At 42.4% G+C, this 18842-nt stretch overlaps 1 protein-coding gene across 1 annotated transcript in view; it reads right to left on the reverse strand.

Annotated features, from left to right (window-relative positions):
* The window catches only part of ppp2r3c (protein phosphatase 2, regulatory subunit B'', gamma), a 32231-nt gene that overhangs the window by 4008 nt on the left and 9381 nt on the right, over positions 1 to 18842 (reverse strand). Inside the window, exons 8-12 of the mRNA XM_055640518.1 lie at positions 14895 to 14950; positions 14711 to 14786; positions 14482 to 14618; positions 13025 to 13162; positions 2693 to 2752 (exon numbers count right to left, since the gene is read on the reverse strand). Of these exons, the coding sequence (XP_055496493.1) occupies positions 2693 to 2752; positions 13025 to 13162; positions 14482 to 14618; positions 14711 to 14786; positions 14895 to 14950 (467 nt within the window). The remainder of the gene's footprint in view (positions 1 to 2692; positions 2753 to 13024; positions 13163 to 14481; positions 14619 to 14710; positions 14787 to 14894; positions 14951 to 18842) is intronic.

Here is an 18842-nt window from a genome sequence, read left to right on the forward strand (position 1 = left end):
CTGATATTGTTCAGAGCTTATTTGATGTTGTGTTTAATGGCCTGATGGCTGTGGGGAAGAAGCTGTTCCTCAACTGGATGTTCCAGATTTCAGGCTCCTGTATCTTCTTCCCGATGTCAACGGAGAGATGAGGGTGTGACCAGGATGGTGGGTCTTTGATGATGTTGGCAGCAATTTTGAGGCAGCGACTGCAATATATCCCTTCGATGGTGGGGAGGTCAGAGCTGATGATGGACTGGTCAGTGGTCACAACTTTCTGCATTCTTTTCCGCTCCTGGACGTTCAAGTTGCCGAACCAAGCCACGATGCAGCCAGTCAGCATGCTCTCTGCTGTGCACCTGTAGAAGTTCGAGAGAGTCCTCCTTGACATACCGACTCTCTATAATCTTCTCAGGAAGTAGAGGCGCTGATGTGCCTTCTTTATAATTGGATCAGTGTGCTGGGACCAGGAAACATCTTCGGAAATATGCATGCCCAGGAATTTGAAGTTTTTTACCCTTTCCACCATTGTCCCGTTGATATAAACAGGATTGTGGGTCCCTAATCTACCCCTTCTATTTGAATTTGAATCCTTTATTTGTCATTCAGACCTTTCGGTCTGAACGAAATGTTGTTGCCTGCAGCCATACATGTAATAATAACAACACACAATAAACACAAATTAACATCCACCACAGTGAGTTCAACAAGCACCTCCTCACTGTGATGGAGGCAAAAGTCTTAGAGTTATTGTCTCTTCCCTCCTCTTCTCCCTCTGCGCTGAGGCGATACCCCCCGGACCTCTGTAAGTCAGTCCCGCGGTTCAAGCTCCGCGGCCCGGGGGTGGTCGAAGCTGCCGCCCTCCAGTCCAACGGACGCAGCTGTTGCCACGGGAGTTCCGGAAAACAGGCACCAGCCTGTGACCCGCGAGCTCCCGACGATGTCGTCCACTGGCCCGCGGCCGAGCCCCGGATTCAGGTCGCTGCCGCCAGAACGCTGCCTCAGCCACCGGAGCACCGTCTCCGCCCCGGGCTGCCCACACGGCAGCGTCTCAGCCCCGCACTGGGCTGCTCCCATGGGAGCACCTTCCAGCCGGGAGCCACATTTCCACCAATACGGACAGACCATGGTCTGTGGATGAGGAAGTCGAAGATCCAATTGCAGAGGGATGCGCAGAGACCCAGATCCGTGAGCTTGGTAACCAGCTTGGAGGGGATGATGGTATTAAACGCCAAGCTCTAGTCTATGAACAACAGCCTGACATACGAGTTTTTGTTGTCCAAGTGGTCCAGAGCGGATTGGGGAGCCAGTGAGATCTCATCCACTGTTGACCTGTTGTCGCGGAAAGCGAACTGCAGTGGGTCCAGGTTCTTGTCGAGGTAGGAGTTGATATACGCCATAATCAACCTCTCAAAGCACTTAGACATTAGTGCCACTGGTCGATAGTCGTTGAGGCACGTTACCTTGCTCTTCTAGTGCACTGGTATTATTGATGCCCTTTTGAAGCAGATGGGAACCTCAGACGTGAGATGTTGAAAATGTCCGTAAAAACTCCAGCCAATTGGTCTGCACAAGTTTTGAGACATCAGGTCCAGGCGCTTGCCGAGGGTTCACCCCTCTGAAGGATCTTCTAACGTCGGCCTCTGTGACTGTGACTGAAATACCATCATGGCAAATGGGGGCTCTGGGAGGCACATAAGTGTTCTCCCTATCAAAGTGTGCATAGAATGCATTGAGCTCATCAGGGAGTGATGCTGCGCTGACATTTGAGCTGCCTCCTGATTTCGCCTTGTAGGAGGTGATGGCATTTAAGCCCCGCCACAGTTGCCTAACGTCAGTCTCATCCTCCAGCTTGGAGCAAAAGTCCCTTTTGGCCTTTTTGATGGCTTTACCATGGTCGTATCTGGACTTCTTGTCGACCTCTGCATCTCTAGACCTGAATGCCCGGGTCTGGTCTTCAGATGAATGCGGATCTCATGGTTCATCCAAGGCTTCCGGTTCGGAAACACTCTGAAGGTTTTTGTTGGGACGCAGTCCTCCACACATTTCCTTATGAAGTCTGTAACGACTGGCGTATTCTTTCAGGTCTGTTGCCGAGTCCTTGAACATTGCCCAGTCCTGAGCAGTCCTGGAGTTGTTCCTCTGCCCCCCCCCCCCCCCCCCCCCCCCCCCCCCCCCCCCCCCCCCGACCAGCTCTGTACAGACCTCACCACTGGGGATGCTCTCTTCAATTGCTACCTGTAGGACAAATTGTTTCCACTGTGTGAAAAAGTGTTTCCACATCTCCGTTCTAAATGGCTTACCCCTCATCGGGAACATGCTTCCTGCCTTTAGCGTGTCCAAACCCATAATAATCTTATATGTTTCAATAAGATCCCCTCTCATCCTTCTAAATTCCAGAGTATACAAGCCCAGCCGCTCCATTCTCTCAGCATATGACAGTCCCGCCATCCTGGGAATTAACCTTGTGGACATACAATGCAAGGCTATACTTTAACAAGTTGTTTTGAATCCAGCACGGGTCTTATGGGAATACCACTTGGAAAGGAAAATGGAGAGTTAAAAATTGTACTGTCCATCACCGTTTTTCATTTATGATAAACAATTTAATCCTATCTCACTACTATGATCAAATGGCACATTTACAAAAATTGCAGAAGTACTTGTTCTTTAATTGTATTCTTTATAATCAATATCACAGTTACAAATATACCTTAACATCTTGAAAAGAAACTGGCTCCTGCCCATGAAGTTTCATTTGTTCCTGGATAGCCTGTATGAATACAAACAAATTATATTACCACCACATGATACACAAATAAATCAGAAAAACATTTCTGCTAAAATCACTGTAGATTAGTGTGTTAGTACTATATATATATATATATATATATATATATATATGTTACCACACAGATTATGCATGCTGCACATTCCTTATGTCACTCATACTGCTGATCCGCCCACAGGCTTGATAGTGAGTTCTATCTCTCTCTCTCTAGTTAGGTTAGCTGAATGCATGGAGATGAAAGCACCTGGTGTTTCCTCTGCAGAGTTGCTAATAAAAGACTATGGATTCTAATCACTATGTGTGAGTCTGATCATTTCAACATGGTGTCAGAAACTTTGGACCCTCTCCTCGCCTAGTTGGTTTACGTTTATTTTAGTGTTTTTGTTTTGTGTTCATTTTGTGGTTTTACAATGGCTGCTTCTCTTTGCAAGCCTGGGTCTTTAGTGTTTGATGGTGACCTCGCCGAGCGTTGGCGCATCTTTGAAGAGGATTTCACTGTGTATGTTCATGCGGCGCATGCTGCCGCCACTCCAGATGTTGGTGCCTCTATTCTCCTCAACTTGGCCAGTACAGAGGCCACTCGACGTGCTAGAAGATTTCATTATGCTCCGGTACAGTTCAATGCTGCGGGTGTCCAGATGGTTCCGGCTGAATCTATTCAAGACCCTGAGTGCCTTCTTAACAAGTTCAAACAACTATGTGAGTTACGCATTAATCTTGTGATGGACCGCCATAATTTTTTTTCGTGCAGCCAAAGGCAGGGTGAACCTGGCGAAGCGTACATCAGTTCTTTGAAGCACCGCCAGTTGATATGAATTTGACAATTTGTGTGATAGTCTGATACGAGACAGACTGGTTTATGGAATTCTCAATGATAAGGTACGTGATGAACTTCTACGTGATGCTGATCTCACTCTGTAGTGCTGAAAATCGCTGTCGTATTGCAGAAATGACAGATTCTCACACCAAATCTTTGGGGCAGGGTCCCCATTCGGCCTATAATGTTAATGTTGCCGGCACGGTTTATCAGGCCCAACGCCAGTTTTCACAGGTGCCTGGTAGATCTGGTGTTAAGTTTCATTAATAATTGTGTGAACTATGGAGGTTCGCATTCAGGCATGTGAATGTTGCCCAGCTTATGGAAAACGTTTCTACTTTTATAAATGCAGAAATCACTTCATTCGTTGTTGCCATTCGCATGGAAACAAAATACAGACAAAGTAATCTGTCCACCTCCTCTAACGTGAGAGCTTAGATCCAGAGCTTTCCCATACGGCTCCCACACAAGCTTCTCTGACTAATGAGGACATACTGCCTGCTAACGAGAGACTGGATATCAACATACATTCCTTGTCGGATTTGTGTCGTAAACATCAAGATCCCATGGTCACTCTCATTAACGGAATGAATGTTATTGTTAAACTCGACACTGGAGTTCGTTGAACGTTTTATCCTTATCTGAACTCAATAGGATTCGAAAAAACGAAGTCATCAATCAAACTCTACTTCCATTTGCAGGTGGCACAGTGCTCCCTGTCGGTCAAGTTGAGCTACGATGCTAGTTTGATTCACATGTCCACAGCCTGAGCTTCTTTATTGTCCGAGAAAAAATGCCTTCTCTGCTAGGCATTGATGCTTGTAATGACTTGGGTCTGGTCACCTTCAGTACATCTGTCTATCAACTGTCTGCTACATGTGGCTTCACTCAACAAATGCTGACAATACAAAAGTCTGTTCGACAACAAGCAGGGCAGATTACCTGTCAAGTACACAATCACGACTGACCCCGAGGTACTCCCAGTTGTCCGTCCGGCACACCAGATTCCCCTTGCTATGCGGAACCGTATACACGGTGAACTCGACAGAATGGTGACTGTGGGTGTGATTACCCCTGTCGCTGACCCATCAGATTGGGTCTCGACCGTGGACGTAGCAACGGAAAAGAATCAGGAAGAAATACGGATTTGTATTAATCCTAAAGATGTAAACACCGCCATTAAACGACCACACAATCCCATGTGCACAGTGGAAGAGATTGCAGTGCAGCTGGGCAAGGCGACTGTATTCCAGGCACGTGCTGTCGGGGTTGGCAAGGTAGGCAGTGCCTACCCTGACTAAAATTACAAAATGGTCATTATTTTATATATATAAAACATATATAAAATGGTCATAAATAGTAGTGTCACGGGAGAATTATGCTCCCCAAAGAGATCGATCTCCCGTGCCTTTCATCCGCAGTACATTTAAAACGAGGAAGTATGTGCTACTCCCGTGCCGTCAATGATGCTTCAAGCCATCAGTGGGAACGGTTCGTAAAAGCAGCTGAAATTCTGCCTTTACACCGTGGACTGCGTGCATATGGTGCGCTGTGCATACGCACCAGCCTACTGCGCATGCGCAAGCGCAAGTTTCTTGTCGGGTTTTTCAAAGATGGATAGTGATTACCTGATGAGTTTCTCACAGCAAACTTACGAGGAAAAGACCAAAATAATTGAAAATGACAATGAAAATGAAACTTATAGAACTTCAACAGTGCAAAGGAACAAAAATAACTAGAACATTTAAAACAGCTTGGTACAACAGGAAACAAAGAGAGAAGAATGGATTTTGTGTACAAATAATATGGTAAGTAAATTTCTTTGAGCAATATGTTTTTAAGAGAGTTCCACAGACTCACAACTCTCTGTGAGAAAAAGCGTTTCCTCGTCCCCGTTCTAAATGGCTTACTCCTTATTCTTAAACTGTGGCCACTGGTTCTGGACTCCCCCAACATCAGGAACATGTTTCCTGCCTCTAGCGTGTCCAAACTCTTAACAATCTTATATGTTTCAATGAGATCCCTCTCATACTTCTAAACTCCAGAGTGTACAAGCCCAGCTGTTCCATTCTCTCAGCATATGACAGTCCTGCCATCCCGGGAATTAACCTTGTAAACCTACACTGCACTCCCTCAATAGCAAGAATTTCCTTCCTCAAATTAGGGGACCAAAACTGCACACAATACTCCAAGTGTGGTCCCAATAGGGCTTTGTACAACTGCAGAAGGACCTCTTTGTAGCAATGTTACAAAATTTTGAGATTTAAAAAATCAAATCTGCAATTTATCCCATCAGATAAAGCATAACAATAAGTTTAATTTGACACCTAATTCACTTTCATATCTCAAGTAATAAAGAAGTTATGGCCATTTTCATACCCGGAAATTAGCATCTTGTTCCCTATTGATTTTCTATGGACATAACAAAAAAGCTGTGATCGTGGACAGTCAAAAGCCCATAACCTTCTTAAAAATTAAGAGAACTGAATGAAAGTTTCAGTTATCATAGATTGAAGCATTCTGAAACAAATATAAAATAATCTTACTTGGATGACCTGAGATTAAAGCATATAATTAGTTAGTTACCCAATTGTAGCTAATTTCAAACTTCAATTATTAGATCTAAACATCTATCCATTTCTTAATAAATGATTAACATTTTTAAATCGCGTTTTAAACCCGCCCCCTCTAAACAGCGCCAAAATCACACACACGGGGTAGGGCAGATGCTCAGACACGATTCAGGTAGGTTTTGTAACATACCTACTCTTTGCTCCTATATTCGATTCCTCGTGTTATAAATATTCGATTCCTCTTGGTATAAATATTGTCCCTTGTGTGTAGGATAGAACTAGTGTATGGATGATTTCCGGTCAGCGCCGACTTAGTGGGCTGAAGAGCCTGTTTCCACGCTGCATTTCTAAACTAAACTAATCAAGCGGCCTCCTGTGTCTTCAAACAAGTTCTTGATCGGTTCAAATATGAAATACCCAAATATTCATCAAGAACAGGACACGTGATTGTACTAAACAGTCCAATCTGCAAGAAGCAAGTTGGAATACTTACTGAAGTATATATCTAACCAGAACCCAATACAAAGAGCTGGGTTAGGGTCACACAGCATGGAAAAATAACCTTGGTCTCAACTCATCCATGTCGATCACAATGCCTTATTCAAAGCTCGTCCCATTTACCTTGCTTGGCCCATTTCCCTCTAAATCTTTCCCACCGCGTACCTGTCTCTCAAGTGGGTTTTAAATATTGTTACTGTACCTGACTCAACAACAACTTCTGGTTCCAGCAGGGTATAGTTCTTACCAATCTAATAACTACACCTCTGTCAATGACAATATTAGAGTTTGCTGTAATTGTAATCTTTCTATAAATCAATGCCCATTTTAACTTGGTTGGCACCTTGCAAATTGTTCTGCAGCATTGTTACCCAGCTAAGTAGACCAAACTAGTATACCCAGCAGGTTAAATGTGAGCTCAAAAAATACTGTGGCTTAGAAAAATAGATGCAGGAGTAGGCCATTCGACCCTTCGAGCCAGCGCCGCCATTCAATATGATCATGGCTGATCATCTAAAATCAGTACCCCGTTTCTGCTTATTCCCCATATCGCTTGATTCCTTTAGCCCTAAGAACTAAATTTAATTCTCTCTTGAAAACATAACTACCGGAGCAGCAGCACCCCCCCACCCCCCCCCCCCACCCCCCCCAACTGGAAGTGCCAGCACCTCCCTAGCTGATGACCTGAACTCCTTCTACGCACGATTCGAGACGGGCAACATCACCCCTAGCTCGCCGCTAACAACACCACCAGTGCGCTGGCTAGCAAGGCTGGAGGGAGGTCCACCGCTGGGGATATGCACACATTCTCGGTGTCCGAGCACGACGTAGGAAAGCTGTAGGCCCAGATGGTATATCTTGGCGAGTACTAAAGTCTTATGCTACTCAGCTTGCTCCAGTGCTCACCACAATATTCAACCTCTCCCAGGCCAAGTCTGTGGTCCCTGCCTGCTTCAAAAGATCCACCATTGTTCCATTGCCAAAGAATGCCTCTCCAGCTTGCTTGAATGACTACCGACCATTGAATGGCCACCACCTCGGTAGTCATGAAATGCTTCGAGAGGCTGATCAAGAACCACATCTCCTCCCTTGTAACATGGACCCATGCAGTTCGCATACCGTCCGAACAGATCCACGGATGATGCGGTCTCCCAGGTTCTGTACACCGCTCTCTCACCTTGGCAGCCAGAAGGAGGGCTATGTGAGGATGCTGTTCATTGACTTCAGCTCAGCTTACAATACGATAGTCCCCACCAGACTGGCTGAGAAGCTGCTGGAACTGGGGCTTAACACTCCCCTGTGTGCCTGGGTCCTGGACGTTCTCACCACCAGGCCCCAGGTGGTCAAGATGGGGAGACATACCACCAACCTCCTCACCCTGAACACAGGATCCCCCCAGGGTTGCATCCTTAGCCCCCTACTGTCCTCCCTGTGCACACATGACTGTGTGGCCAGGTTCAGCTCCAACTCCATCATCAAGTTTGTTGATGACACTGTGGTGGTGGGCCTGATCTCCGATAACGATGAACGAGGAGGTGGCTGATCTGGCACTCTGGTGACAGGACAACAGCCTCCTCTTGAATGTCACAAAAACTAAGGAGCTGATTGTGGACTTTAGAAGGACACAACATCCGAGGACGTACACACCACTGGAGATAAATGGGACTACTGTGGATAGGGTGAGCTGCTTTAAATACCTGGGAGTCCACATCACAGTGGATCTGACATGGACAATACACACTGCCGCACTGGTGAGTAAGGCAAGGCAGCGCCTTTACCTCCTCAGGCATCTGAGGAAATTCTGAGGATCCTTCAGTGCTTCTACGCTGGGGCTGTAGAAGGCATCTTGTCTGGCAACATCACAAACTGGTTTGGGAACAGCTCTGCCCAGGACAGGAAGGTTCTGTAGAGAGTAGTGCGTTCAGTCGAATGCACTATGGGAACTACACTCGCTCCCCTGCAGGACCTATACACCAGGAGGTGCAGATCCAGAGCCAGCAACATTATGGGGGACCACCACCACCCCAGCAATGGACTGTTCCAGCTGCTACGGTCAGGCAAACACCTCCGCTGTCATGCTGTGAAAACAGAGAGGATGAGACAGAGTTTCTTCGCACAGGCCATCAGGACTGTAAACTCTTATCTCACCAGGGAATAATTTACTGTACTAATTTACTGTTGTGTTGTGTCTTTTGTAAAAAATTATTTTCTAACATGTAAATACTGCTTCTGTTCTGAAGTTTTTGCACAATCCGCAGACATTGTCACTTTCATTTCACTGCACATCTTGTATGAGGCAAATAAAGTTGACTTGACATCCAGTGAAATGGCCTCCACTGCCTTCTGTAGCAGAGAATTCCACAGATTCACTACTATCTGGGTGAAAAAATGTTTCCTCATCTCAGTCCTAAATGGCCTACCCCTTATTCAAAAACTGTGACCCCTGGTTCTGGACTCCCCCAACATCGGGAACATTTTTCCTGCATCTAGCCTGTCCAATCCTTTAAGAATTTTATATGTTTCTATAAGATCTCCTCTCATCCTTCTAAATTCCAGTGAATACAAGCTCAGTCAACCCATTCTTTCATATGTCAGTCCCGCCATCCCAGGAATTAACCTGGTGAACTTACGCTGCACTCCCTCAATAGCAACAATGTCCTACCACAAATTAGGAGACCAAAATTGCACACAATATTCCAGGTGTGGTCTCACTAGGGCCCTGTACAACTGCACCTCCCCTTTTCCTAACCTGACACAATTCAGATAATAATCTGCCTTCCTATTTTTGCTACCGAAGTGGATAACCTCACATTTATCCACATTATACTGCGTCTGCCATGCATCTGCCCACTCACCCAACCTATCCAAGTCACTCTGCAGCCTCATAGCATCCTCATCGTAGCTCACACTGCCACACAGCTGTGTGTCATCCGCAGACTAGATATCACATTTAATTCCCTCGTCTAAATCGTTAATATATATTATAAATAACTGAGGTCCCAGCACCGAGCCTTGTGGCATCCCACTAGTTACAGGCATGAGACAGGAAAAAAATGAAAAAAAGAGGAAGAGGAGGGTCCAGGAGAATTAGGAGACCAAGGGACAATGCCCCTGGCAGGGGTAAAAGGTGGCAGATTTTTTTTGATAATTGTACCTTGAAATAATAGTTTTCCTGTCCGTTTACCCTTAATTTCTCACAGGGTCTTCTCCACTCACACTCACAGGGAACGTCTCACTGCTCATACTCACAGGGACCTCCCCCCCCCCTCTTACCTTTGCTCACTCACAGGGACTCCCTCACTGCTCACACTCACAGGAAACCCCACACCTTTACTCACTCACAGGGACCCCCTCACTGCTCACACTCACAGGGACGTCCCCTCACCTTTACACACTCACAGAGACTCCCCTCTGCTCACCAGGGCTCACACACACTCCTTTTACTTGCTTTAAAACACTTATTGACACTGACAAGGCCCCGGCCCTGCAGCCGCGCCCCGGCCTTTCCCAGCCCAGTGCCCATACTCCCGCAGCCCTCCCCTGGGGCCGCCGCTAACTGCACTCCTGGCCCCGTCGCCTCGCTCCACCAGGCCTCACCTTGTCCCACCCGCAGATGCCTCCCTCTTACAATCATCGCACTGAATCATCGTCCCATCCCCCCCACTGCCTGCTGACCGACGTCCCTCTCATCCAATCGGCGCCCTCGATCATCAGTCCCGCCCCCACTGTCTCACGGAAATCCATTTATAGATTTTTAGAGATTTATTTTTTTTAAATGAATTTCAAAATCCGTAGAAATCTGCGGGTTCGTGGAGAAATCTCATTGCCTGTAGTTACTGCCTGCCATTCTTGAAAGGACCCGTTAATTCCTACTCTTTGCTTCCTGTCTGCCAACCAGTTCTCTATCCATGTCAATACCATTCCCCCAATACCATGTGCTCTAATTTTGCACACTAATCTCATGTGTGGGACCTTGTCAAAGGCTTTTTGAAAGTCCAGATACACCACATCCACTGGCTCTCCCTCATCCATTCTACTTGGTAAATCTAAAAAAAATTCCAGAAGATTAGTCAAGCATGATCCTTAGTCCCCTAGTATTTCTGGGAGATTATTTGTGTCTTCCTTAGTGAAGACAGAACCAAAATACTCGTTTAACTGTTCTGTCATTTCTTTGCTTCCCATTTTAAATTCACCTGTCTCTGATTGTAAGGGACCTACATTTGTCTTCATTAATCATTTATTTTTAATTATTTTATTTTATTAGAAGTATAATCATATGGCACCAAAGTGCCTAATATATATTTTCATAATACATTTTATGTACAGCTTCTTTTTTTTATATTAAAGAAAGATTAGAATAAGAAAAAGAGATTAGACAGTAAAGGATAGAAAGACGTGAGATATATAGTGTGTGAAGAAAAAGAAAAAAGACGGATGAGTGAAGAAAGTTGAGAAAAAGAAAATAGAAAAAAGAGAATAAAACAAAAAAAAAGTATCATTGTTTATAATCTTGACCAACCCTCGTCCGGTCCTGAAACAGTTATTTTTTTACAATTGTGTTGCACCATATGATTCCAAAAAGACGACAAATGGAGACCAACTCGTTATGAATTGGTCTGATTTATCCATTAGGAGGAATTGCATTTCTTTAATCTTTTCTTTTTTACATATCCAAAGAAGCTTTTGGAGTCAGTTTTTATATTCCCCTCAAGCTTTCTTACATTCTCTTTTTTCCCCTCTCTTAATTAACAACTTTGTCCTCTGTTCTAAATTTCCCCCAGTCATCTGGTTTGCTGCTTCCTCTGGCCAATTTATATGCCTTTTCCTTGTATTTAACACTATCCTTGATTTCCCTCGTTAGGCACAGTTGAGCCGCCTTTATTTTTTTGCCAGACATGGATGAACAATTTTTTGTAGTTCATCCATGCGGTCTTTAAATATTTATCATTGCATCTCCACCGTCAACCCTTTAAGCATAATTTTCCCATCTATCCTAACCAAATTCCCGTCTCATTCCTTCAAAGTCTTCCTTCTTTAAGTTTAGGACCCGAGTCTCTGAATTAATCGTGTCACTCTCCATCCTAATTTCCTGCTTGATGCTATCCCCAACCTCCCTACAGCTGTTTGGTGGTCTGTATGAAATATTAATTCTATTTATCATCCAGAAATTCTTCCTGATGTTTTGTGTATACCCAATGTTTGATTTTTATTTTCAACGTTTGCAATTGTTCTTGCTTTTCAGATAACAAGTAGGTAGCTTCACAAATATCTGCAATTTCAACAATAATGGAACCTAGCACCAAAGTGTAAAGGCTGTAGTGTTAATTAATTATCCTTGTTTGAACATACAATGTTGATCTCACTGTTGCTTAATCAAAAGCCCAGAACACGTAATGTGAGAGTATTCTGGGTACTTTTAGGAAATGCGATGAACAAGTGGCTATTAATTCAGAGACCATGACATAATTTAACATGAATTGGTTAATTATTTGAAGGAATATAAAGAGAATCTATTGCAATGGGAAAAATAAAGTTGTGCTTGCATAATTTCCAGCCAACTCTCGGGAGGCTAATGATTCTCCAAGCAAACCAACTAACACAAAACTAATGCTTGAAAGGTATTCCCAACAACTTCAAATCCTGTGACCCCCCTTGCCATGAGACTCAGACTTAGTGTTCAAAGGGCTTGAGACCACCATAATAAATATTTTTTAAACATACAAGAGAACTTAACGTATACAAGTTACTTAATTAATTAGCCTCGAGATACATAATACCACAATTACTTATGGTGAAAATATACAGATGTGCAATGTGTAATCATAATTAGGTATTCCTTTATGTTGAGAAAAAAAAACCTTAAGTACTTTTTAGTTTGGGGATTTTGATATATTGTACCACAGAAATCAAAATACAGTAAAACTCAGATAACCTGGCATGCTCAGGACATTAGCAGTGCCAGACACACAAACTCTGGACAATTGGATGTAATTCTTATTAACATCCCATCGCACATTTAATTTACTTTCTTTGATATAAAGGACACGCAGTAGTTTCATAATTTTTTCCAGTAAACCTAGTAAAATTCAAAGGGAGCACGGGTCATCAGCCAATGAGCCAGATAACAAACGTGCAGGGATTCCAAATAGTCACAGAATGGATTATTGGAGTTTTACTGTGTTAATTATTTAAATACAGGCCGCCGAATGTTCTAGTTAGATTCAACACCAAATAGTATGGCCAGGCAGCTGGAATGAAAGCCTCGTATGGTTAGAGCCCTTGAAGTAATGGCAAATGCGTTGCAATGCCACATAGTATCATCTGGATAATTTGTTAAAGGTACATCAATACACTAATAAGACTTACCCTGAAAAAGAAATTGAGGGAAAAGACATTAAGATATCCTTTATTTTCCATATCCAATAATTTAAAGATATACTGGAGAGCAGCGGGTTCCTTTCGATTCTCCAAAGCAAGAACAAAATCCAGATAAGTCTTGTAATCCTAGAGAAAAGATGCAAAAAGTTGTCATCTTTGACATCCAAGATACAATTTTACTTGCAGATATTAAGTAACGTGATGGACAAAAATCAGCCAATTTCTTTAAAAAAACATTTATATCCCCCACCCTCAATTATTCTGATATATTTCCCTTATTTTGTTTTCTCTAGCTTCAGCAAGAATACCTAATGGTTTAGTTATCTTTTTTTAACTATTGTAAATAAATATGTAACAAAAGGGACACGCTTATTGAAAATTTGAAATGAATACTAAAATACTGGAAATCTTCAGATAGTCAAGCAGCATTTCAGTTTTAGAAAATGTTAATTGTCTACATTTTTAAATTAAGATACAAATGTGGGAATGCAGGATGACAAGGGAAGAATAAAAAGTTGATAAAATGATAGTGGTAGATAAAGGGGTGTTAGTGAAACAAGAAAAAATGGGTCTAGAGGAAATGTAAATGGGAATATCACAATCATTACCAAACACTGCCATCCAAAATGAAAAGGAAAACACGGATGATTATGAAATCTTATGATTTCAGATTGTTAACTTAATTTCTTAATCAAATGATGAAATGTTGTTCCTGAAAGGTATTTAGAGCTTTCAAAATAGAATATGGTCCCTAGGATAGAAATGTCAGTGGGAAAGAACATTTAAAGTGATAGGCAACTGGAAATTCAAGTTTGCAGACTGAATGGAGCTCTGCAAAATTACTGTCCAATTTCCATTTGTGTGTGCAGAAGACTTCAGACACTGTAGTCCATGCTCAGGATGCAATGGAAACTATAACAAACAAACCACTCCTTCACCTGGAAAGTGTTTGGAATCATACATGCTGGGAAGAAAGGAAGTTAAAGGACAAGTGTGGCTTTGCTGCTTTTGCATAGGAAGCTGATGTGGAAAGGACACAATGGAAATGACCGAGAAGTGGACCACATTGTTACTATTTCTGAATGCTGAAATGAGTGGGAAAAGGAGCGTATGTTTGATGGTGACATCAAGTGAATGTGGTTTATTTAACCTTTATTTAACCAGGAGAAGTCAAGTGAATGTGGTAAATACAATAGAGGATTATCCATTCAATGTAGCGGCTGGTGTAGCAGAAGGTGAGCTTTTTAAAATATATATATCTTTCGGAATCTGGGTGTCACTGGCAAGGGCACCATATGAAGTGTGATGAATCATGTACCCTATTCACTACAATAAAATAAAATATTATTTTGAGACAGATATAACAACTGCATTCCATTTCAATGGGAAAGGGAAAGTTAACCATTTGTAAGAAATTGTAGCAGGTTGAATTGGTAGGCTCTTACCATTTCTCCATCATATGTTAAACATTCCTGAAAGACCCGGTCCAAAAACACGCCCGTAAGAGTTCCAGTACCATAACGTGACAATTCTTCTTTACTGAGCATTCCATTGTGATCTTTATCCAAATTTAAATATTGTCCTAGCGAATGAACAAAATTATCACATTAGAAAACCACACGTAACAATAATACACTACCAGCCATCAAGTTTACATCTACATCTGACACCTACCATACACTCTCAATGCAGAAGGAGCTGAAAACCAGTTTGATTCTTGGCTTTCTTTGGACAATTCCTCATCTCTGAGCTACAAATAAAAGGTCACAGGCAAAAGCAGTTATATACATCTTCAAGTGATATTAATGCATTAGATTTCAAAGTATTTTTTTGTTTTGATGCTCAATTCCTCAATTACCTCTAACAAGTCATCCAAAAAGCTGCAGGCCAATATATCTTGAATCTTTATTTTGCCTAGAAGGATATTAAAATGAGAAAATAATGCATAGAGCAACTTTATCAATGCATATATAGAAAGATAACATAAACGTAATAGATTTGAATCAACATGCACCTAACCTCTGCAATTTAAATTCAGATCAGTTCTATTGATCAAATGTTCAGATGAATGAATCATATTTCCAACACATCTGGGTAGACTAAACGTAGGTTATAATGGCTGTAAAACCATTTCAAATGATTCAACAAAAATTGACAATCTTAAACAACTGCGATTAATCCAGTTTTATCACAGTACCATGATTGAATGAAAGTGGACTTTGACACCCTTGAATGGATCCAATTTCATTGCGGGGAGATTAGTTTATGCTACCAGGTAAAGTTTAAATTATTTTTTTCAGAAGGGCATGCATCGCAGATGTACAGTTGGGAGGATATGGCGGGGGGGGGGGGGGGGGGGGGGGGGGGGGGGGGGGGGGGGGGTAAAACAGGCGAAGCTGATATGGGCGAGATAAGGCTCATTGGAGAGATAAGGCATAGAGCAATTTCCATACAATGGGTCTGACTCAGAGTGCATTGATCAGCATTTGGAAATATGATTTTGTTGTTGTCACAAAGACATGGTGAAGGAAGGGCAATTCAACATTTCAGGATGTAGAATCTGCAGGTGTGACAAATGTACGTAAAAGAGAAGGTGGCATTGTCGTATTGGTTAAGATGTTCATTATTGCAGTAATGTGAGAATCTCTAAGAAGGCTCTTCAAATGCGGTTATGATGGTGGAATTGAGGATTAAAAATGTGACCATCGCATTGTTGGGGCATACTGCAGGCCTCCTAACAGTCACCAGAAAGTAAAGGAACAAGTACATACACAAACTACGAATAGATGTAAGAGTAATAGTGTCATTACAGTCAGCAATTTAACCTTCACCAGTATTATCTTAGTGTGAAAGGCATAGATGGGATGGGAATTTTAAAGTGCGTCCATGAGAGCTATTTGAGCCAATACTTGGGTAGTCTACAAGAGATGAGGCTGGGCTGGAACTAATTTGAGGGAATGTCGAGGTTATAATATCAGTGGAAATGCATTTTGGTACTACAGCCCAAAGTTTTTAAGGTAGTTATGAAAAGGATAAGGATAATCTGAAAATTAAGATGCCAAATTGGGTGGAAGGGTGAAGGCATAGTTCAATATTAAACAGGACCTGACAAAAGTAGACATAAGGAGCAGGTATAGTACTTAGTTGTGCTTATATTTAAAAGTGAAGCAATGAGAGTTCATGTTCCTGTGTGGTGAAAGCCAAGGGAAGCAGATCTGAGGAAATATGGACATTAACGTTGTTGAAGGTTAAATAAAGAAGGAAGTATATGGTAGACATGGAGAACAAGAGCGGCCATGGTGGCGCAGCGGTAGAGTTGCCGCCTTACAGCGCTTGCAGCACCAGAGACCTGGGTTCAATCCCGATTACAGATGTTGTCAGTGCGGAGTTTGTACATTCTCCCCGTGACCACTTGGGTTTTCTCCGAGAACTTTGGTTTCCTCTCACACTCCAAAGAAGTACAGGTATGTAGATTAATTGGCTTGGTGTATGTGTAAATTGTCCCTAGCGTGTGTAGGATAGTGTTAATGTGTGGGGATCGCTGGTCGGTGCGGACTCGGTGGGCCGAAGCCTGTTTCCGCTCTGTATCTCTAAATTAAACTAAAAAAGGCAGGAGAATGGGATTAGGAGAGAGAGATAGATCAACCATGACTGAATGGCGGAGTAGACTTGATGGGCCAAATGGGCTATTTATGCTCCTATCACTTATGACCTTACCCGTTAATTCACTCCAATTCCTTTACCACCCACCTACATTACAAGCAACTTACTGTTGACATTTAACCTATCATGTATCTCTAAAACTAAACTAACTGAAAAATCGGAGAGGTCCTTCATCAAGAGTGTTGAGGAGAGATAGAGCAAAGTAGGGGCTTGTTGAGATGTATGCCAGACAGTTATAGGAGGCAAGGGAAGAGATCGTTAGAGATCTGACAGAGGTTTCATAACCTTCACTGATTAAAGGTGAAGTGCCAGATGGTTGGAGAAGTGTAAAGGTGGTCTTATTCAAGAAAGACAGCAGCAGTAAACCAAATAATGACAGGAGAGCGAGTCAAATGTATGTGGTAAAGAAGTAATTGGAAAAAGAATGCTGATGCACGGGGTTTGATTTTGAGCATTTCCAGCGTTTTCGTTACTTTTTAAAATGACAGTAGATGGAGAAATGTTGATATTCAAAAGTGTCATTTTATGCAAGTACTGAAAGCGAACATGCAGGTGGAACTGGTAATTAAGGTAGCATTTGATTAGTTGGCCTTCGATATGAATAGATTTGGTTGTAGGAGTAATGCTGTTATACTGTAATGATATAGGGCATTGAAACTATACAAGAGGTACAATGTACAGTTTTGGTTTCCTTCACTAAAGGGTAGACTTGCCATAAAGGGAGTGCCACAAAGGAATTGACAGACTATGAGATGATGGATGTGCAGTACAAAGATTAGGTAGACTAGGCTAGTACTCTCTCAAATTTGGAAGAATGAAGGGCATACTCATTCGAAACTTACAAAATGTTTACAGGGCTTGGAGTGAATGCATGAAGAATGTTTCACTGCTGGGAACCTACACAAGTGCAGCATTAATTGGCTATTCCTATACCCAATTAACCAGAACTATTATTTCTGGTAAAAGTCGTCCCACAGTGCTTTGGAGTATTGATATCTGGGGTTTGAGCTCGGTGATGGTGAAGGAATGGTGATACACTTGCAAATCAGGATGGTGTGGCACTTGATTGTGCCAGTCAGACACTGCAACTTGCATAGTGTCTCCATGCAGACGCAACAGACAGCAAATGCTAGAATTTTGAGCAAAACACAAACTGCTGAGTTCCTCCAGCATGTCAGGCAGCATCTGTGGAGGGACTGGGCAGGCAACATTATAGATTAGGACCCTTATTCAGACTGAATAAGTCGTCTGTACATTCCCACCAGCGATGCTGCCTGACGCACTAAGTTCCTCCAGCACTTTGTGTTTTGCTCTAGCGTTCCCATGCAGCTGTTGCTCTTCACCTGACAAAGAAAACTCAAGAAGCAGCATTAACTACCTGTGGTTAACTAAAGAAATTATGGGTGGATGCAAATTGAAAATATGACAGAGCAGCACAAAGATCAGTGACAGGACAGAGATTTAAGAAATTTTTAGAGGCTAGCCAAGGATGAATTAAAAAAAATATACAGAGTGTGGGAGTAAACTATCAAATAACATAATATAGGAGCTTACACAGTTATGTAAGGAAAAGCACAGCTAATTGTTGGTCCTTCGGCAAAAGTGAGTATGATTAATAGAGAAAAGAGGGAAATTCTGAATTGGACACTTTATGAACAGAAGAGAAACAGTTCCCAGCGAAGCAATTCCACACATTTCTCTCTACCTCAATCTCTCATACAAATACCCATCATCTATTTTTATGATTAACCCAAGTTAAAGGATAATTTACAGAAACCGTTTAATCTACAGTGACCAATTAACTGTTTGTCTTGGCTGTTAAATCAGTGGAGTGTCACAGGATCGGGGGTTCAACTATTTATAATCTATGTTAAGAACTTGGATAAACGGACATATTGTATTGTAACCACATTTTCTGACAATATAACAGCGAGTGGGTTAGCAGGAGACAGATGCAGAGCTGGTATTGAGTTCCGTCAGTGATTTCTTGATGGGATTTGAAGTGAATTAATTGGCCGCAGACAGGCTTTTGTAATATTTTTTCTGTATTTGTACAATACAAAAAAAAATCATCTGTTTTATTTTCAAAACAGATGCACATTTTTCTGGATATTATAGGGAATCAAAGGATCCGCGGTCTCTG

The sequence above is a fragment of the Leucoraja erinacea genome, chromosome 9 (assembly GCF_028641065.1).
Source record: "Leucoraja erinacea ecotype New England chromosome 9, Leri_hhj_1, whole genome shotgun sequence".
Classification (NCBI taxonomy): Eukaryota; Metazoa; Chordata; class Chondrichthyes; order Rajiformes; family Rajidae; genus Leucoraja; species Leucoraja erinaceus.